This window comes from Macadamia integrifolia, unplaced genomic scaffold, assembly GCF_013358625.1.
Source record: "Macadamia integrifolia cultivar HAES 741 unplaced genomic scaffold, SCU_Mint_v3 scaffold773, whole genome shotgun sequence".
Taxonomy (NCBI): Eukaryota; Viridiplantae; Streptophyta; class Magnoliopsida; order Proteales; family Proteaceae; genus Macadamia; species Macadamia integrifolia.
This window is the reverse complement of record NW_024870536.1, coordinates 190,761-212,290: the sequence shown is the minus strand read 5'-3', so window position 1 is coordinate 212,290 and position 21,530 is coordinate 190,761. Positions and strand designations below refer to the sequence as shown.

Genomic DNA, 21,530 nt, shown 5'->3' with positions numbered 1-21,530 from the left:
TCTCTGATTTGTCCAATGGTTAGAACCATTATATAAGGAAAATAAAGACATAAAAAGGAAATCAACTAAAATAGGAAACTAACCGTAACTAAGCAAACCAACTCTACGAAGACTCTCTAAATTGTCTGTGAACCCAACTTGCTAAAATAAAGTGAATAAAATCAAATAAAAGCCAATCTTCCTTAATAAAATAAATTTCTAAAATTCTACTAGACTAAGGACTCAATATGGATTCGGTTCATCTTTGTCTGGATACCCAGATGGGTCTGGATTGCTCCACGTGTGCATATTTGCATTAATCAATGTTTTGGCATCTGGATACCAGCCCAATTCGCATTTCAAAAGGTGTGAAGTTGGAATGAATTTTTTTTTTTTTTGCTACTAGAAATTCCTTCATAAAAGACCATGGAATACAAAGCAGATAAAGGCATGAGAGACACCAGGCTAGGGTACAAAACCCCAAGAGCCAATGAATGGAATATGACCATGTTGTTTGACATGCCAAAAACAACGGTCTTCCCGACTAGGGTATGGACGAAGCCAAAAGATTCCCTAGTAAACTCGCTATAGGTACAACGACAATTAGCTGCAAATTTCTCCTTCATGAGAGAGGGATGTAGAGCCATAATAGGCCAATTAGAGCCGCATGCCAGACACGAAATGTCACAGTATGCATACGACCCAACGTAGTCTAGGGGTTAGACAAAACCAAAAGCTACCCTAGAAAATAGACTATAAGCACAACCAACAATAGAAAAAATACTGTAAGCACAGCCAGCAAGGCAAGCATAGGAAATGGAAAACAAAATGGGAGAGTCCTCACTCCACGCCAAGTGGTACATCATCACCAAAGGATTAGATGCAAAGGCACGCACGGCACAGGGGACAGTCAGCTGTCGGCCAGATGCAGAGATCGTCAGGAATGGATCCATGCCGAAGCAGAGACTGTACACGCGTGGTGTCCGCAAGTCAAAATCAATCGGTATCACCTCCCATATGCTCCTGGAGAGGATATCGTCGGCACAACACCACTCATCGGCTTTATCTACAATCAACACACCCATGTAGGACTCTATCACTGGGAAACCATCAGTAGTGATGTATCTCCATCGCGTGGGGTCAATGTCGCCGAAGACATTAAGATTCTTACAGCTGAGCGGAGCAAAAAGATCGAGCTTTTCTACAAGAACCATCTCCCAGGTGAAAACCAAAATGCCCTCCTCATCATCTCCAACACAAGGATTAGCATATGAAGATCGATTTCGATCACTTTACCAGTGCCTTCACAAAACCTGCCCATCTTCAACTGAAGGTGGCAGACAACAGTTAATGAATCGAAGATCCAGTAGCATGGCTTGTCGGGGAGATCGAGCTTCAACCCATCTAAGTCCAACTTGGACTCAACGAGCAGCACCTATACCGTTGCATAGGGGAGAGGAGGGTGAGCAGCACTTGGGGCATCTTTGGAAAAGAGAAAAATAGATGGAGAGGATGCAGGAAACAACGAGGAGGTTTTGGGCCAAATCCATAACCACCTGCACTTGTAGTGTATCGTCGTCGCCATTGTCGGAATCGTCCCCGTCGTCGCCTGGTAAGAAAGAAAGAAGCATGGTGGGAAAAAAAGAAGAAAAGGAGGTGCTCACAAGCAAAGAATAAGAAAAAGGAAGAAAGAAAGGAAAGAAGAGGTCATGGGGACCTAACGAAAGCTGGCACTGACCAAAAACAGCTGACCAGAAGAAAGAATCGCACTTCCGGCGACAACGATATTTCCCATTTTGGGGCTGTCAAGGTGGAATGATGAAGTTCTTTTAAATAGACAAAAGTGAAACTTTGCTTTATATGGTGGCATTGGTTTAGAAAAACGTATATTGGGCTTGCCAAGTTTAGATATTGCAAGTCCCCAACATTGAAAGTGACATCACGAAGTAGGTAACCGTTGAACTTGGTGAACTTGTTGGAGGATGAGATCAGAGTTGAGACATGCTTTGGAGCAATTAGTCTTTGTCTCATGAAGGTTATCCAAAAAATTTCACCGAGATGAGTATTGTTGATGACAATATTAAAGCTCTAGGAAACATGGGGGCCTTACTTCTGAAAAACAATGCAATTGTTAAATATCATTGATGAGAAACTCAGTTCCCAAATTATAAAGTAGCGGATCAATTTGAATGGTTGTAGATTATTAACACACATTTGATGCAGGAGCACCTCCATGGATCGGCTCGAACCCATTTGGGAATCCAAACGGAGATGAACCATTTCAATCGGGTTTTTTTTTGGTAGGGTATTTTAGTTTAGTTATTTAATTAGAGTTAATATTTGGATTTATCTTGTAATCTCTTATTTTATTTGAATTGGCTAATTAGTGGTTGTTTGATTTAGGATTTGATTTCAACTTTAAAGTCCATGTATGAGAGTGTGGAGACTAATGTGAGAATTGTGGGAGGTTAAGGTAGTGAATTCCCAATTACGATTGAGTTACCCCAAGGATCAGCCTTAAGCCCCCATTTGTTTGTGCTTATCATGGATGATTTAACTAAGAGCATTCAAGACGGGGTCTCGTGGTGTATGCTCTTCGCCGATGATATCGTTTTGGTAGATGAGCAAAAACTGGAATTAACACCAACTTGGAGCTATGAATATCAACCTTAGAAACAAGAGATTTTAAAATAAGTAGATCGAAAACATAATATATGATGCGTAATTTTAGTCACACTATGATGGATAACAATATGGTGAAAATTGAGGAAAGAGAGATACCGAAAGTGACTATTTTAGATATTTGGGGTCAACTATAAATAAAGAAGCTGACATAGAGGTTGATGTTTCACTGGAGTGATTGGAGTGTGGAGAGGTGCGACTGGAGTGTTGTGTGACCAATTTATTCCTTTAAAGCTTAAAGGAAAATTTTATAGGATTGTTATTTGACCGGCTATGATGTATGGGGCAAAATGTTGGGCAGTAAAGATGTGTCATATAGATACATTATGTATAGTAGGGAGGAAGATGTTAAGATGGATGTGTGGCAAAACTAGGAAGGATAAAGTAAGGAATGGACATGGTAAAGATAATTTGGGAGTTGCCTTGATCAATGATAAACTCTGTGAAAGTTGTTTGAGGTGATATAACCATGTCCAACGGAGGCCTGGGGGATGCTCCAGTAAAGAGGAGCAATATGATTCAGATTGAAGATGCTAAAATAGCTAATGGCAGGCCTAAAATGACTATAGAAGTTGTGAGGAATGACATACATAGTCTAGGTCTTGTCCCAAGTATGACCTCAGATAGAGCCATTTGGAAGGCAAGGATCCATGTTGCCGACCCCATTTAGCTAAATGTTGTGCTATTCTCCTTTTACTCACTTTTGTATTTACCTGTTTTTAGCATGGATCCATGTAGTTGACCCATTAAGTTGGGATAAGTCTTAGTTGTTTGTTGTTGTGGTTGTAAAGTCCATGTTAGAATCAAGTTGTGTTTTAGCTTTAGAATAAAATGAGGAGTCTTTATTACAACAACATCCAAAACCTTATCGCAACTTAATGGGGTTGGCTACATAGAGATTCCAAGCAAGGATGAACACAAGGATCCATGCAAAAAGACTTAACAGGTTATGGCTAATTATAACAAGTGCCAGCTGTCAACCTGACGCAGAAAATGAGGATTCTTTATTATTTTCTTTAAATATTTAGTTGTAACCGAAAATGAAGATAGAAAAAATGAATTGAATGATTTCGTTGAGTGTTTGGTGGCCTGTGTTGTGTGAGCTCCCCACTCCTTTATTTACTGCGATCTCTCTCCCTTCTGTTCTTCTTGTCACTTCTGTACCCTGTCCAGACTTGGTTCAGCAAGAGAGAGCCAGATCTCTCATCATGGGGATCGCAATCTCACTTGGTCGTCATCCTCTCAGTTTCAGTTCTGGAAGCTTGATACCTCACCTTAGGGTCACCCTTTCTCTGCAAAACCTTAGTTCAAAGACCTGCGAGTTTAAGGAGTTGCAATTGAAACTTAGACCTGGCCTTCCCTTTTACCGTTAGATCTGGTTTGAGCAAGCAGATTGATATTTAATCGTTGGGGCTTTCAGGGGTTGGAATTGATTGAGGTTTGAGTTGCAACCCGTCGCCTGAAATTTCAGGCTCAATTGACACCAACTGAAGAGCTCTTTTTCCTTCGCTGTTTCTAGTGTTCCACCTTCTCTGTTGTGGCAATAGTATCCGTGCGGGCCCATTTTGAACCCAATAGGGTTTTTGTTGCCCCGGATTCCGCATAAAAAAGGCATCATATGAGTCATGTGACCATCTGCATGGATCAGAAACTGTATTCACATTAAAGGACCAGGAAGTGCTGAAAATTCAAGTTTAAGCCATGGCTTCGGATCAATTCTTATGTTGTACCCCACCAGGGCCCTAGTGGCAGCAACGGATCTGAGCAATATGTAGAGCACATGGGGCCAGCTGGAAGAGAGCATTCATTGGGTTTGCAGTTTTTTTTCTTCAAAATAATTTCCTATATGAGACTTGGGGGCCAGTTCAGGAATTTAGTCTTCAACTGTTTCATTTGGTCCCAGACATGAGTCTGGTAAGGTTTGTTACTGTCACTTGATTTGATTAGATTGCAATATCAGTTCTGTCCAAACACAGAATATAGTTCTCTGTATTTTGTTTTAATTTATAGTCGAAGTAGGAGTTGGAACTATAAAGCACGATAGACATGCGGTGAATTGGAACAGCAGGCAAGTGTCAAACGAGTACCATACCCTAACATCATTCATTCTCTATTAAAATCTGAGAATCCATGGTTAAATGCGTTCAGCGACATATAGACAAAACCATAGTTTTTAAGGCGGTAAGGCGACGGAGGCGTTTGAGGCTCTTTCAGAGCGCCTTAGCGATAAGGCGGCATAAAGCGTCGCCTTAGCGATAAGGCGGCATAAAGCGTCGCCTTATCGACTAAAGCGTTCCTGTGTAATTTTTTTTATAAAACCAATCTATTTGGCTCAAATCCTAGTTGAATCCTATTATTCATATGCTAAATAAATATTAAATGTTCATATTCATACCAATGTAAGATATTCATCAAGAAAACAAATTTATAAAGTGAATAAACTAAGTTCATCTTCATCAATCATCAATCATCAATCATCAATCATCAATCATTACTCATCATAACATATTAACATATAATATAAATACATAATTATGAAACAAAATTATAAATATAAAGAAAAGAAGACATAAAAAATACAAGTATTTATTATACATACCTCTATGATGCCAAAATGAGTGCCTAAGTCCTAAGGTCATCCACTATATTTCTACGCCCGTCAAAGAAGAATGAAGCTCACCGTTGCTGGAGCAAAATGGTGGCTTGGATCAATGGTTCTTCCTTGTTCCTTGATTCCTTCTCAAAGCCCTTTCTTAATACCCTTGATAAAATCCAAACCCTGTTTGTGAATCGTGTTTTTGTTTTGTTTGTTTTGGTTATTTTTGATGGAGTAAAGCTAATCCCATACATCTCAAGTGTTAACAAAACCATACACCTACCAATAAAAAATCTATATTTGGAATCTTCATCAAGTAATTTTAAAATGTGTTTAAAAAAAAAAAACCCATAAGGCGTCACTTCACATAAGGCGGAGCACTGCCTTACTATCTCTAGACCGCATCAGTACCAGCGCCTTAAAAACTATGGACAAAACAGTCCCAATCGTAATCTAAAACTAAACAGATTTTCAAAGTGACTCAAACTCAACTTCCTACTAACTCCTAACGTCATTTACCACTCAATAAAATCCGAATTATAAAATAGCCCACAACAGAAATAGAATAAACAAAGACTCGTACCCAACCTCTAAACTAAATTCTACCAAAAGTATAAAGGACTACAAGACAAACCCAAAGTAAATAGACTACTACAAACAGCAATAACTTAGCCTTATCCTAACTAAATGGGATCAGCTACATCGATCCTTTGCCCTCCAATTAGCTCTATTCGAGGTCATACTTGATACAAGGCCTAAGCTATGCATGTCTTTCCTCACCACTTCTCCTAGAGGTAGTTGTTGGGAAAGATGCAAATCCATCGTTGGGAGACAGGTTAGTTGATTGGAGATCTATTGAAAGTGGCACGGTCAATGCCTATGCATTAAGAAAAATAATGTCTCTACAACATCTTGAGTTGGGGTCCTGCGGCCTTGAGATTTGAGGGTAGGGTTAATCATGAGTAAACTTTTTGTTATTCATTATCCTTTGTTGGAAGGGTTATTCCAGATTACATTTATCATTTATCACAAGGAGTACGCCCGCGTGTTATAACGAGAACACCGAAAAAACCAAATTCAGCTCCAAGTAAGATAGCCCAGTTGAGCAATCGACATGATTTATTTGTTCACGTTCCGCAACATTTTCTTGCTGGGGCATGCTAGCAAGCTCATGGAGTTGATTCTTTGGTAAGCATGCGAGATCCTTTGATTGCATATTGAATATACATCCATGTTGTTGAGGCCGAGAGCTAATCCCGATATTGGGATTAGCGTCAGCCACTAGACCTTATACGGTCAGTTTGGTCCTATCGGGTCTCTATTTGCTGTTTAGGGTTTATTACTTGTAATGGGGGGTGTTTTAGTCCTTGTACTCCTTGTTTTAAACCTATATATGCTAATGATGCCTGCGATTAGTCTCATATTGGACTGATCACAGGCTGCTCTGTTTTTCTGGGCAGATTTCAGACTTGTCTTCTTTTCTTCTTCTTCTTCTCTTCTCTTCTCTTCTCTTCTAGTTCTCTTTGCTGTTTTTGCTGAGTTGATTGTAGGAATCTGGGATTGTAACATGGTATCAGAGCTTCTGTAATCAAATCAGGGACTGAATCATCATTCTCTGCTAATCACAACCCTGCGCGACTTCTTTTTGGTGCGCAGCCACCTATTGCTGCCCATATCTTAATTTCTTGACCTGATTATAATGAGAAAAACACAATCAGGTCGTTCTACCACTGCTACATAGATTCAACTCTAGTTCTCTGGGCTCGTTGACGCCGATATACAAATTTTGCAGAATTTTAATGGCTGCCGCCTATATGTGACTTGTTTTTGGCTGCTGCCCTATGTGTGAAGCCCTACTACTTCACGGTTTGATGTGCTGCTTTTCTACTACCCATCTACATTCCCTCCTAGGCTTTTGAAGCCTTCTTTGCTGCTCCTATCAAAGTCAACATTCACCTATCAGCAGCAACTATCGGCTGGAATTTTTTTTTCGGTTCTTTAGGTCTAATTGCTCTTTGGCTGCAGTTGTTCCGGTTTGGTTGGTGAGTTCTTCATACTTAGTTGCTTTTGCAATACATCCTTGTCCTTAATTCTTGCACTCATGGCTGAGACCAAGACTATTGCTACTCCTACTACTACCTCCTCTGCATCGGACAATGTAATTGTCCAGATTACTTCTATCAAGCTTAAGGGAAGCTCGAATTACCTTCTTTGGGCTCAGTCAGACAAAGTTTAACTAATAGCGAAGGATAAACTTGATTGCACTACCTCTGATCCTCCCAAAGAATCTGATACTGGTTATGCTCAATGGCAGAAAGAGAATGCATCAATCTCAATTTGGTTATGGAATAGTATGGAACCAGATGTCGCTGCCAATGTCATGTTTCACTCTACTGCCAAGGGAGTATGGAATGATTTGAAGGAGACCTACTCTCAGGAAAAGAATATAACCTGGATTTATGATATTTATGAAAAACTGTTTCAATTTTGCCAGTCGGACAAGCCCCTTTCCGAATATTACAATACTTTCAGAGGAATGGTTGAAGAACTAAATGTCTTCCAACGACATTGACAAGTTGAAGGCTCAACGTAACGAGTTCTTCGTCTCTAAAGTCTTGGCTGGTTTGAACAATGACTTGAAGGCAGTGAAAGGTCACTTACTTGCTGGAGATACTGTGTCTACTCTGAATGATACTTACGCCTGCAGCACATTACCTCCTCCACTAAACCTGATCAGTCTACCAAAGGCAGTTCTACCTTCCATGCCAACTGTGGACGTGGTCATGGTCGTGGGGGAGGATGTGGGTCGGCTGGTCGAGGATCTGGTGGACAACCCTTTGATCGTTCAGCTCGCCAGTGCACCTTTTGTGGAAAGCCCAACCATACTGTTGAGACTTGCTGGGCAAAGCATGATAAACCAGAGTGGGCAACACAATTAGCTAATCATGTAGTGTCTGATGATGGTACTGACCCAATGGCTCTAGTTGGTCCTAAACCAACACCTTCATCAAGAGATTCAGCTACCGGTCTGTGAGATGACATTAGTCAGTTGCTCCGGCGCTTGCACACTCTTGAGGCATCCTCTAATACATCTAATGGTGCGTCTACATCCACTGCTACTCTAGCTCACACAAGTACTTCAGCCCTTTTCACTATTACATCCACTCCTTGGATCATTGATTCAGGTGCCTCTGCCCATATGACCGGTAAGTCATCACTTTTTTAGATTTTTTCTACTAATGTTAGTTCAAACTTTGTTATCCTTGCTAATGGCACTTCCACACCCGTCCTTGGACATGATACTATTTCACCTACCCCATCCATTAATTTATCTTCTATCCTCAATGTCCCTCATTTTCCACTAAGTCTTCTCTCTATAAGTCAATTAACTCGTTCTTTAAATTGTTCAGTAACCGTCTTTTCTTCCTACTATGTCTTTCAGGATCTTCACACAAGGAAGACGATTGGTGGAGGGCGTGAAAAGGATGGATTATACTACCTCAACCGCGGCTGTCCTCCTACTGCTGCTGCTACGGCTGTTGGGGACATGACTCATTTCCAATGGCACTGTCGTTTAGGTCATTTGTCACTTTCTAGGTTACAACTCTTATTTCCTAGTTTTAAGTCTGCCTCTAGGTTAGAGTGTGAGGCATGTGAGTTGGGTAAACATCATCGTGTCTTTCCCATCTCGCTCTGTCTCGTAGTCCGTCTTTATTTTCTTTAGTCCATTCTGATGTATGGGGTTCTTGCAGAGTCAGTAACAGATTTGGTTTTCGGTACTTAGTGACTTTTGTGGATTACCATTCTCGCCTTACATGATTGTACATGTTAAAGGAAAGATCTGAATTTTTACATGTGTTTCACAAATTTTATGATGAAATAAAGACTCAGTTTGGCATTCCTATTAAGATTTTTCGTTCTGACAATGCTTTAGAATATGCTCAAACTGATATATCTGAGCTTTGTGATACCCATGAGATGATACATCAAACTAGTTGTACTTATACCCCACAGCAAAATGAGGTAGCAGAGCGTAAGAACCAGCATCTCCTTGAGGTTGCCTGTGCCATTATGATTCACATGCATGTCCCTAAACATTTTTTGTGTGATGGTGCTTTAACCTCTTGTTAGTTGATTAATCGTATGCCATCTTCTGTTTTGACAGATAAGTCTCCATTTTCTGTTATGTTTCCTAATTTACCCAGTTTTACTGTTCCACCCCGTGTCTTTGGGTGTGTATGTTTTGTTCATAATCTGCATCTGCAAGTTGATAAGTTATCCTCGAGGTCTACCAAGTGCATCTTTCTGGGTTACTCTCGTACCCAGAAAGGATATAAGTGTTATGACCCCGTTACTCATGGGAATTTTGTCAGTGCTGATGTGACCTTCTTTGAAGGTGCATCATTTTATTCCTCTCAGGTGTCCCAGTCTAGTCCAGAGTTGTCTTCTCCACCCATACCCTCTCGTATACCCCTCCCTGATGCCCCTGGTACCATTGCCTCACCTCCACTCCAGGTTTATCAGCGTAGGAAGAAAACTGGATGGCCAGGAGACGCGGAAATTAACCCTGAAGCTTTACTCCTTCCACTATCATTGTCCGCTGGTGAAGTTCCTCTTCCTCCTCCACCTGATGATTTACTGATTGCACATCGTAAAGGTACACGTTCCTGTACTCAGAAATCCATGGTTGTGTACCCTATTGATAATTTTATGTCATTATCTCATCTTCCCTCTCCCATCCATGGCCTTGCCCTATCCCTTTCCACTACACCCATTCCCCGTTCCCATAATGATGCCCTTCGTATTCCTGGATGGAAGGCTGCCATGGATGTAGAAATGGATGCTCTTGTGAGTTGTGGTACCTGGAGCCTGGTAGATTTATCTGGTAAGGACCTGGCTAAGTGTCGCTGAGTGTATAGTGTTCAGTATCATTCTGATGGCTCTGTTGAGCAGTTAAAGGCCCATCTGGTTGCCAAATGGTATATTCAGACTTATGGTGTGGATTACTTTGAGACATTCTCTCCAGTTGTCAGACTGAACTCTGTTCGCCCTTTTATATCTCTTGCTGTTAACTTTGATTGGCCGTTATTTCAGTTGGACATCAAGAATGCTTTTTTGTATGGTGATCTTCAAGAGGAGGTGTATATAGAGCAACCTCCTGGTTAAGTTGCTTAAGGGGAGAATACAGGTCGTGTGTGTCACTTGCATAAGGCTATTTATGGGTTTAAACAGTCCCCTCGAGCATGGTTTGACAAGTTTAATGCCACCATTGTCACGTGTGGGTTTTCTCAGTGCTATTCTGATCATTCAATTTTTGTTCATCGTAGAGGTGACAAGCTGGTGGTCTTGGTAGTATATGTTGATATTATTCTTACTGACAATGATGAGGCAAGTATTTCTGAAGTAAAGGCTCATCTCCAGTGTCATTTTCAGACCAAGGATCTTGGTCATCTCCATTATTTTCTCGGGATTGAGGTGATCCGCTACAAGAAAGGGATCAGTTTGTCTCAAAGAAAGTATGTTGTGGATCTTCTATCTGATACTGGGATGCTTGCATCTAGACCTGTTGATATTCCTATGGATCCACACCAAAAGTTCGGTGTTGATGATGGTGAACCGTTTCAGGATGTGCATCAGTGCAGAAGTTTGATTGGCAAGTTGATTTACCTGACTGTGACTCCTCCTGACATTTCTTATGCTATTGGAGTTCTTAGTCAGTTCATGCAGTCTCCTCAGAAAGCCCATTGGGATGTTGCTATCCGTGTTCTTCGTTATCTAAAAGGTGCTCCTGGAAAGGGGTTGATTTACCGTTCTAATCGACATATGGAGCTTGTTAGCTACTCTGATGTTGATTGGGCTGTCTCTGCTAGTGATCGAAGATCTACCACTGGATACTATATCTTTGTTGGAGGGAATCTTATTACATGGCATAGTAAGAAACAAACTACTATTGCTCGGTCCAATGCAGAGGCCAAGTACAGAGCTATGGCTCATACCATGGCTGTGTTGATGTGGTTGAGGTCGCTTCTATTGGAGTTGGGATTTCCATTGACCAAGCCAATGAAGATGTATTCTGACAACCAAGCTGCAGTTTACATTGCCAGTAACCCGGTCTTCCATGAGAGGACCAAACACATAGAGGTGGATTGTCATTTCGTTCGTGATGCTGTTCTGAAGAAGCTGATTGAGACTCCGTTTTTTTCGTCGACGGATCAATTAGCTGACATGTTTACTAAGTCTTTGTTTACACCTAGCTTTCGCAGTGGTTGTACCAAGCTGAATATGGGTGATGTTTATGCTCCAGCTTGAGGGGGAGTGTTGAGGCCAAGAGCTAATCCCGATATTGAGATTAGCGTCAGCCACTGGACCCAACAGGGTAAGTTTGGTCCTATCTGGTCCCTATTTGCTGTTTAGGGTTTATTACTTGTAATGGGGGTGTTTTTAGTCCTTGTACTCCTTGTTTTAAACCTATATATGCTAATGATGCCTGCGATCAGTCACATATTGGACTGATCACAGGCTGCTCTGTTTTTCTGGGCAGATTTCAGACTTGTCTTCTTTTCTTCTTCTTCTTCTCTTCTCTTCTAGTTCTCTTTGCTGTTTTTGCTGATTTGATTGCAGGAATCTGGGATTGTAACACGTCTTTCTTGTCACTAGCTAGGACCAAATTCTCGCATGTCTGTTTCATTATTACAACCTTCTTTTTTTATGTCAAAGATTTTACTAAGATATGATTTTTTTTTTTAACAGTAATGTTAACCAAGGTTTGCAATCAAAATGCACTAATATTCTGCCATCTCTCCAATAAAAGAAAGCAAAAATCATACATGAATATAAAACTGTGACTAAACATCTTTTAACTTATGTTCTTCCTATGCTGTTCCAATATAATTGTGATATAGATTTTTCACAAGAAATACTTGGTGCTAGTGCATTTTTCACAATTTGCATAACCTGAAAATGCAGCGATTTTGTCCCATGGTGGCAATCCTACTTCCAGTCGGCTGGTTCCCCAATGGCATAATTCCAACCAAGAAGAAAATGCTACCTCCCAAACTCATCAGGAAGAACCAAACAATATGCAGTCACAAGTCCAGCATTCAACTGAAACAGTGCTGATGCATTCTGGATCTGGTGCTGAGAACCAGCAGCAGCAACTTGTTAGCTCACAGGAACACAGTGAACTCCCTATGCAGCAGAAACAATCAAACGATGATCAGAAAAAGTTGCAGGTGGAGCAAAACTCCCTCCAGATGTCTCAGAAAAATGGAGCCCAAATTTCTGAACAAAGTCCTGGTCACTTACCAGAAAAGGAGAGATTGCTGCTGGCAGACAGCCAAAATCAATATCCAAAATTACAAAAGATGAACAATCAGCTTACAACTTCTGCAGACCAAGCAAGTAACCCAGTTTCTCGTGGTAAAACAGTACCAATTGCTATGTTGTTCCCAATGATGATGCCGAACCTTGATAAAGACAGAGCTATGCAGCTAGAAACAATTTATGCTAAATTGAGGGTGGGTTTTTGGCATACTTTTCATTAACCCTTCATCATTGCTTCTTTGGAATAATTTGGTCCTATTATTGCTTATCCTGAATGTTCACTTCCATCACTTTTATTCCTAGAAAAATGAAATCAACAAAGAGGACTTTGTCCGGCATATGAGGAATATTGTAGGGGATAATATGGTCAAACAGGCTGTGGCAAAACTTCAGATGCAGGCAAGTGATTAATGGGTCTAATTGTATTTTCTAAGCTTAGCATTTTCTATAACTCCCACATGGAATATCAGGAACTAGCTAACGCTCAGTCTCCCCACAAATCACAGATAGGGCCCCACCAATTTCAGTTACAGTCTCAAGCTTCTTTGCAGCACCAGAATCAGCCTCCACAGCAACAGCAGCAGCAACCCAAAATGCCAAATGTTCAACAGTTCAGTGATCCACAATCATTTACTCAACTTCATCAAAAGGGACCTCCTACTGACATGTCTCAGGTTGCAACTTCAACAGCTCAAGGGCAAAATGATTCAAACTTTCCTACCACAGAAAACAGCTCTCAGAAGTCCAGAGAGACGGAACATCAGTCAGATTCACCAGGAATGCATTTGAGCCAAACATCTACTGCTAGCGTGAGCATGGTCAATCAGGAAAAGGAACTCTCCCCCATTCAAATCCCAGGGATTAACAAGCAGCAGCAGCAGCAGCAGCAGCAGCAGCAGCATTTGCCCCTTCCTCACACATCATTCCCAATGTATGGGACCATGGTTGGCAATTATTCTCCTCATTCATATTCTGGGCCACCTATCAGTGGTGCGACGACTTCCCTTAAATCGCAAACTCAAGATTCTCAAATCAGACAAGTTCCTCTTCATCAAGGCATGGTTTCAAATCAGTTGGGAGGGGCAACTCAGTCCATGAACATGATGATTATGCCTAAATATGAGATGCAAAACTCTCTTACTGAGCCCAAGAGATTGCAAGGTGGAACTCACTTGACAAGCCATTCAACAATGCAGCAAAATCCAGCTCAGAGGCAATCATCAGTGACTGAAGAGCAAAAAGGTGGCGCTTTGTCATCAATGGTTTATGTGAAGCAGGAATTAGTTGATCACACTGCTGAGCAGCAGCAAATGCCCCAATTGTCAGCTTCCCAAGGTTCATCTTCTTTAGGTCCTGTACAGGTTGACCAAGAGGAAACCACAGACAAGCAGGTGGCTAGAATTCCTTTCTCAACTTCTGCAAATGCAGCAGTGCCTACAAATTTAGCTTCTGGTTCCGTAGCAACAACAATAGATGCTACTTTTCCGGTATGCCTTGCTTTTATAACAACAGATTTTCTGCTTGTCTGATGTGTGGATCTTGACTTATGGATTTTTTTCCCCTTTATTTTCTTATGACATCGCCTTAGAATATATTTTGATTAGACATGTCTGAAATCCCAATATTTCATCCTGAAATCCAAATAAAGATCTTACTTTACTTTGACCACTTTGTTTTAGATGCTTGTAACCATATAAAATTTAATTTAGAATAGCTGGGACCTGCAATCTGAAAGCATAGATGATGTTGTGGTTTCATCTGAGAAGCCTGTGAAAGAGCATTTAAACCTGGGTGAACTAAAAACAACTCAAGTATGAAATGGTTGAATTAAGCTCATCATTTTACATTTTAAACTTTTCATGCAAATCTTATCCGTTCTTATGCTATGTTTGTATATATGTTCATTCATTGATAGAAGCAAGATGAGATTATTTTTGCCTTAGCATAATAGCATGCGTAGAGTTTGCAGTGCAGTTGCATTTATGTCTTGGATGTTAGAAGTTAGAACTAATCATGCAGGGTAAAAAAAAATGATACATATCTCTAGCATTATGAAAATGTTTATTTTAGTTCATATCCAATTTGTATATCAATACTTGATTCTATTCAAAATTGGACTTAGGACTATTGTAATTATATAGGTAGAATAGACCGTAGGAGGACAACACTTGGATAAATGAAGTTGCGCCAGTTCCCTTGTTACTTCTGTTCTTAAAACAGGCTCTGTCCATGTCACTTTCTTCATATGCACGAATAAATTTCTTTTTTGGTTCTGTAGATGCTGCGACTCTCATATACTGTGACTCTGCCTCTAATTTCTCATCTTCCATGCTAGTGTTGACCCTAATTCTGTAATGATTTCTTCTTCCTTTTCATTCCTTTATAATGCCAGATGCGCCCTCAAATCCTATCTGCAGCCACCCCAGTTGGGGCTGGAATTAATATGAAGACACCTCCAAAGAAAGCTTCTATCAGCCAAAAGAGGCCAGTCGAAGCAGTTGGGACTCCATCCCCTTTGTCTAGGTGAATTGTTTTTTAATTTTTTGTTTCAACATAATGATGCTGACAGTCCAGGTAACCTTCATCTTAATCCACATTTAAAGGCCTTATGTTTTTATTTACGTCATCCTGTGAAAACATTTCATGTGATACCAAACAGTAAAAAACAAAAGGTTACTGGAGCTTTTCTGGATCAAAGCATCGAACAACTCAATGATGTTACTGCTGTCAGTGGAGTTAATTTGAGGGTATGAGATTTTATTTGCTTGTCCTTCATCAACTCCGTGTTAGTTGAGAAATTATTAGCTAGCTAAAGGGGCTTATTTGAAAATTTAAATTTGTGATCAGAATGTGTGGTGGTTCTTTTGGAGCAGGAAGAGGAGGAGCAGCTATTATCTGCACCTAAAGAGGAAAGTAAGGCTTCAGAAGCTACTCGGAGGGTCGTGCAAGAAGAAGAAGAAAGACTGATACTGCAGAAAATACCCCTTCAAAAGAAATTAGCACAACTCAGTTAAAGATCTCGTGTCCACTTCTTTGTGATATTTGCATAACTTTTTCTGCAGATTAGAGTATAACTCTTTTGTGATTGACTTTGGTAATGATGACAGTGTCCAAAAGTGGCATAAGGAGTGTAAGTAAAGACGTGGAGCGTTGCCTGTCATTGGTGAGATGCTAACAAACAGAATTACAGATTGTCCATTTTGGTCATAGGTTAGCTGTATTCTTATGCAGTCAAATCTGCAGTGTGTAGAGGAGAGAATGCGCAGTTTGATAAGTAATCTGATCAGACTATCAAAACAGGCTAGTATTTTGTATTCATCTTCCCACTAAATTGAACCGATTGTTTTCATCTGTCTCTCTCTTCCTGATTTTAAATGAAAATTTTGTAGAGGGTTGATATTGAAAAGCCACGACATCATACTATTATTACCTCCGATGTTCGGCTTCAAATTTTAATGATGAACCGAAAAGCCAAAGAGGAGTGGGAGAAAAAACAGGCTGAAGAAGCTGAAAAGCAACGGAAACTTAATGAAGTGAGTAATGGCCTTATCAATCTCCAGAAACACGTTATATTTTTATTGGTTCATATGCCTATGGTTCTTTACACAATAGACATAATAAATTGATTTGCCTTGGTTATGTTCCAGAAATCAATAATTATAACTTTTTCTGTTTTTTTCATCTTCTATGGAGATGCAATTGTTGGCAGTATCTTGTCACTAAAAGGCAGCTGTTATGGTGATAAAAGGGGTGGGCAGTGAACTATTGATTGCTAATTCAGAATTTCTATTCCATTTGATTTTCTATTTTGCTGAAGTAAGGTGCAAAAATCAAACCAAACCAAACAATTTCCGAAATAGAAATCACCCCATGAAATTGAAATAAAAATCATACCAAATCAGGCCTTAAGTTGGTGGTGATCCTACAATTGTTATCAGCTGGTTTGCAATTTGAGTGGAAGCATTTGGAGGTTTTTTCTCTGAAAGACCCATGCCTTATCTTCTTGGTTGAACTAGTATCGTGAAACCCACATGAACCAGATGGTCAGCAACCAGACATGTCTTCAAGTTTCGACTCGTTATTGAACCAATTGTTCAAAATCCATGCAGAAATTCTGCAGCCCAGTTTAGCATGTACTGTTTGATCTGAATGGTTGAATTGCTTGGTTCTGCAACCATGTTCCAGATTTGTTATTGTTAAAAAGGAAAGGAAAATTTTTTGATAGATTTCTCCAAAATTCAGACGCTCTGGTTTGACCTTGTTTGTCACAAAGCTTTGAAGCTTCATCACCAAGAGTTTCAAGGACGGATTTAAGAAAGACTATCTTAAGGGTCAAAAGCATGGTTTTGGAGTCTCTACACCATCTGATAATGAAGTGTGGTTGCTGAGATCGTAGCAACCTGAGGGGCACCTGTGATTTGAACTTGGATTTGGAGAGCATCCAAGATATGGGCATCTGAGAGAGGCATGTTGAAATTGGGGAAAAGTGTAAAGAAAACTGTGCCAAAAGGGGCTGGGTTGGGTGAGCTTGAGCTTGATGAAGCTTCTGAGGTAAGGGCATATATGAAAGGTATAATGGAGGAAGAAGGTGTTTGGTTGGTCTAGACAGGAAATCTGTCAGAACATTTGTAGTGCCTTTAATGTGCTTAACTTTGAATGCCCACTTAGCAAACCAATCTGGCCATCTGAGCGACTGAGAATAAGGGAGAACCTTTTGTTTGAGTTGTATCATTCTGGGAAAATAAGTCATGTCCATCTCTATCTAGAAAGTGTGTCCGATCAGATGGGATAGGAATTTTTCGATTCCTCTTTTGACTGCAAGTATCTCCTTGAATATGCTCTTGTAGTTTTGTTCTGCTGGGTTGAATTTGCCTCTTTTGTAACCACAGATTTTCCTGGTGTTGATTTCTTCTAGGAGGACTGCTGCCCAATAATGATCACTGACATCTGTCTGGAGGATTCTAGTTCCTGTAGAAGGTATTTGCAATGGAGGAAGTTGCTGTGCAATCTTTTGAGCAATTGTACTGCCTGTGTGTGCTGAGGTGTCCAGGGAGGGGTATCTTCTTGAGAAACTGGTGAAGAGGTGCCGTATGATGGATTTGCTTAGGAAGGAAATACACATACACACAATTTTATTGACAGGCAAAAGTTTCCACACAGACATAATTATAAGTTACTCGATACGCAATTATATTTTCCAGTCAGAAACAACTTAGCCTTAATTAAATGGGAGTAGCTATATGGTTGGTCAAAAGTTTTCACCTAGAGAGAGAGAGAGAGAGCCATTTAATTAGTGTAATAGCCACAAATTAGGGATAACCATTAGTTGGCATCTCATAAATAGATCAGGCAGGGGGAAATTCACCTTGCTGGTTCCATTGATCAATACTTACTGGGTTGATGCAACCCAGGACCATTGTCAAGTTATAGGTCGTGTTTCCCTTTGATCTAGGAAGGTTTGTGGACTTTTGACGTGGTGATAGAGAAAACCTTAGTCATGGAGCAGGGTCAAACAAAAAGCATGATAGAAGGGAAGAGCATAGAAGTCTAATTGAAGCATAACTAACAAGAAACGTGGCACCAAGTCAAAGTGAGTTATGGGTTATGATAGTTTCTTGCTCCTACACACAAAAAAATTTTTGTGTCTACTATTTGCTGCAAATTTTCATCAGGTTTTTTAAATTAATAAATGATCTTGTTATCCACTTCTGCCTAACGGTTTCTGACTTGCAAACTTGTTAGAAATGTTAGTGAGGGTTTCATATATTCTCACTCTGGTTTTCGATGTGTGTTAATACAGGCAGAGGGAAACACTGGTGTTGATGGTGACAAGGACAAGGATGAAGCTCGTTCAAAGACACTCAAGGTATTCATCAATAGAATCCATTGTCTTCCATTGTCTTCTCTTAAAATGAGAGAAGATTCATGACCGTCTTATGGCCCATCATCCTCATAGCATCCTGTACACATGGCTCACCAACTCATCAACCCTGGCCTGTTCAAGCTGGAATTGAGCGGACAGTAGTGGATCTGAAACTTTCAAAACTGATCTTTAATGTGTGTGGTTTAATAGAAATACTTTGGAAAAGAGTTTATATGTATGGGGTTGTAAGTGGTCAGTCTACTCAAGAGTTGATTCTGCAATTCAGTGGTCAGGGACAGATCACTGGTGTGCCATGCATCTGATTACATCCAAGGATCTAGATCTCATTTTTGGACCTGGTTTCAGTCAGGCTTGAAACCATGACGTGCCGGATCTTGTTTCGAGGTTTCGACCCTGGGCCTCCCTTGGTTGAAACCCAGGGTCGAAACTTGGTTTTCGTTTTGGCCTGGCCTGAAATCGAGAACTCGGAAGATTTCAGCCACTTTTGACCAAGATTTAGTGATTATATCATATAAAAATGTTCTCAAGGACCCCTCTGCTCATACCATACAACCTCCCATGCTAAAGAGGCTACTTCATGTCATTTCACCTACCTGTGCAGGCAAACAAAGAGGAAGATGATAAAATGCGAACGACTGCAGCAAATGTTGCTGCCCGGGCAGCAGTTGGAGGGGATGATATGCTATCAAAATGGCAACTCATGGCAGAACAAGCCCGACAAAAGCGTGAAGGAGGAGCAGATGGGGCATCCATTGTTCAGCCTGGTAGAGAGCTGAGCCGCAAGGCCTTGTCAACCATGGGACGAACCACTACGGACAATCAAGAAGTTGAAAACAGAGGCCTTTCTGCTGCTGCAGCATCTGGTAAGTATGATTAAACATCATTGGTTAAAATTTTAATTTGAAGGCTCATCATTAGATGTGGGAGAAGATTTTAGGGATTTGTTATAATTTTAAAGATGAGACCGAATGTGAGGTCAATGCCCTAATTTAGAAAATCAGACCAGTACTAACTAATTCAGCTAAGATCAGATATGTTTCTGAGTCTACAGTTACAGATTTCAAAGAAGATGATGGAAATAGATACTCTTCAAGAGGTGCTTGGGGGAAGCCATCGGATCCATGCACCTTACCAAGGCAGGGAGTGCTTTTATGTTCTACATGGACCTCTTGTGCCATAATTTGACCAATTAGTTGACCATAAACTACAGTATGTCAAAATATTGCTATGGAGTTACTGATTAGTTGAATCATCTTCTTGGTCTGAGAAACAAACTGAATAACTAAAGTATCTAACCTAGTATGTGTCTAGGAAATGTCCTAGATAGAACCCTATGTCTACAAACGGTTCGTCATTTGCAAAATTGTGATTTATTTATTGATTTTTGGTAGGGTCTGCAAGGAAATTTGGCAGGAACTCTGTTTTCATGCCACAGTCAAAGGTTGCACGGACCATTTCTGTCAAGGATGTAATTGCAGTCCTGGAGAGGGAGCCCCAGATGTCAAAGTCAACTTTAATGTATCGTTTGTATGAGAAAATTCGTGCTGATGCTGTGGCAAATGATCAAAGGTGAAATACGGGGCAAGGGGCTCTCATGTTAGCATTTTTTCAGAACTACCCTCGTGAATCTGGGAGAGTATGAGGTACAACTGGATTAGGCTATTCTTTGGTTTTTCATATATGCTACATGTAGCCAACTCTCAAGGAGACTAATCTCTGCATTCACTATTCACCCGTGTCTATTTGGAATCATAGCATACTAAATAAAACCCTAGGATTGCCCTCATTCTGATTACAAAGGCAGGTAAGTGGTCTTCTAATGAATGGAGATCAAAAAAAAAAAAAAAAAAAAAGTGGGTGTATCAATAAGGATTGTAAAAGAATGTTTATATGATTTTTTTTTTTTTGGCAACATTGAGTTTTTAACAGGCTCCATTTATCAGACTATAAAGAATGGTTGTGGAGGAGGAAATATATGAAGTGCACAAATGCGAACAAATGCAAGATCCAGGACTAGTTAAATTGAATCAATCTTATCTGCATAAATATCCCTGAATTCCTTTTAACAGCCTTTACTTTGATTGGTGTTGCATTGCCTTTGTTTTATTTTTTTTCTTTATCTTTTCCCCTTTTCCCACTTATTTCTTTTATCATTTTCTTTGATTGATCCATGTAGCTGACCATTCGGGTTGGTAAAAGGCATTTTTTTATAATAAATAATTCATTACCGAAAAGAAGAATATACAAGTGGAAAATAGGGGGCCAAAAAGGGCAAAATCCACGAGGGGGAGGGCAGCTAAGCCGAGAAGAAACAAATTATGGGAGACAAGGGGGGGGGGAATGAAAGATGTAAGAAGACCCCATGAGACAATAATGAGCTTGTTCCTTGGGGTGTCGTAAACCGGACAATGACGGAGAGATCTAAGCTTGGAGGAAACATCGAAGTAGATGACTTTTCAAATCCCTTCAAAGGAATGGGAGTTGGGGGTTTATCTACACAAATTTCGTTTCATCCAAAGGTGGTTGATAATGGTGCAAGGCGAGTTTCCCTACTGTGACATATGGTGGAGCCACTATAGGTCATGTCTACCTAAATCCATTCACGGGGAAGGGAAAGGATGGAACAAGTGGAGGGTCAACATGAGCGGAGGACCTTCTTCTAGATGGAGGCAGAGAAAGGGCAGGAGAAGAAAAGATGGTCAACATCTTTAGTACCATTCCAACACAAACAACAGGATGTTGGAACTTGGTTGTGACAGTAATTGAGGAAAGACTGGGTTAAGAGACAATAGGTGAGAGCTCGTCAGACGGTGAAGCTATGGCGAGGGATGTGCCCTTTAAACTAGATGATATTTCTCCAAGGAATAAGGGGGTCTTTGGAGCGGGTAAAGTTCTAGGCAGATGCAGAGGAGAAGAGGCCCGAGGAGGAGGGAACCCAATGACGATATCCTGTAATCCTCTATGTCCAGGAGGGATGGGGGGAGGGAAGACCAAAGATTTGGCGAAGAGGGAGGGAGAGGAGGGGACCAACCACTAGGAGAGAGAATGGAGGCCATGGTGGTGGAT

The 21,530-nt window shown here is 40.5% G+C and overlaps 1 protein-coding gene across 5 annotated transcripts in view; it reads left to right on the top strand.

Moving 5' to 3' along the window:
• Positions 1–20,532, top strand: part of LOC122069941 (transcription initiation factor TFIID subunit 4b-like) — a 31,025-nt gene extending 10,493 nt beyond the window's left edge. For all 5 annotated transcript variants that reach the window (XM_042634025.1, XM_042634024.1, XM_042634023.1 and 2 more), the window contains 12 exons: positions 12,224–12,774; positions 12,884–12,979; positions 13,087–14,067; positions 14,973–15,103; positions 15,240–15,327; positions 15,454–15,589; positions 15,688–15,743; positions 15,824–15,880; positions 15,970–16,113; positions 18,381–18,446; positions 19,066–19,327; positions 19,856–20,532. In XM_042634025.1, the coding sequence (XP_042489959.1) occupies positions 12,224–12,774; positions 12,884–12,979; positions 13,087–14,067; positions 14,973–15,103; positions 15,240–15,327; positions 15,454–15,589; positions 15,688–15,743; positions 15,824–15,880; positions 15,970–16,113; positions 18,381–18,446; positions 19,066–19,327; positions 19,856–20,037 (2,750 nt within the window). In that variant the 3' untranslated portion in view covers positions 20,038–20,532. The remainder of the gene's footprint in view (positions 1–12,223; positions 12,775–12,883; positions 12,980–13,086; positions 14,068–14,972; positions 15,104–15,239; positions 15,328–15,453; positions 15,590–15,687; positions 15,744–15,823; positions 15,881–15,969; positions 16,114–18,380; positions 18,447–19,065; positions 19,328–19,855) is intronic.
• The last annotated feature ends 998 nt before the right edge of the window (positions 20,533–21,530 follow it).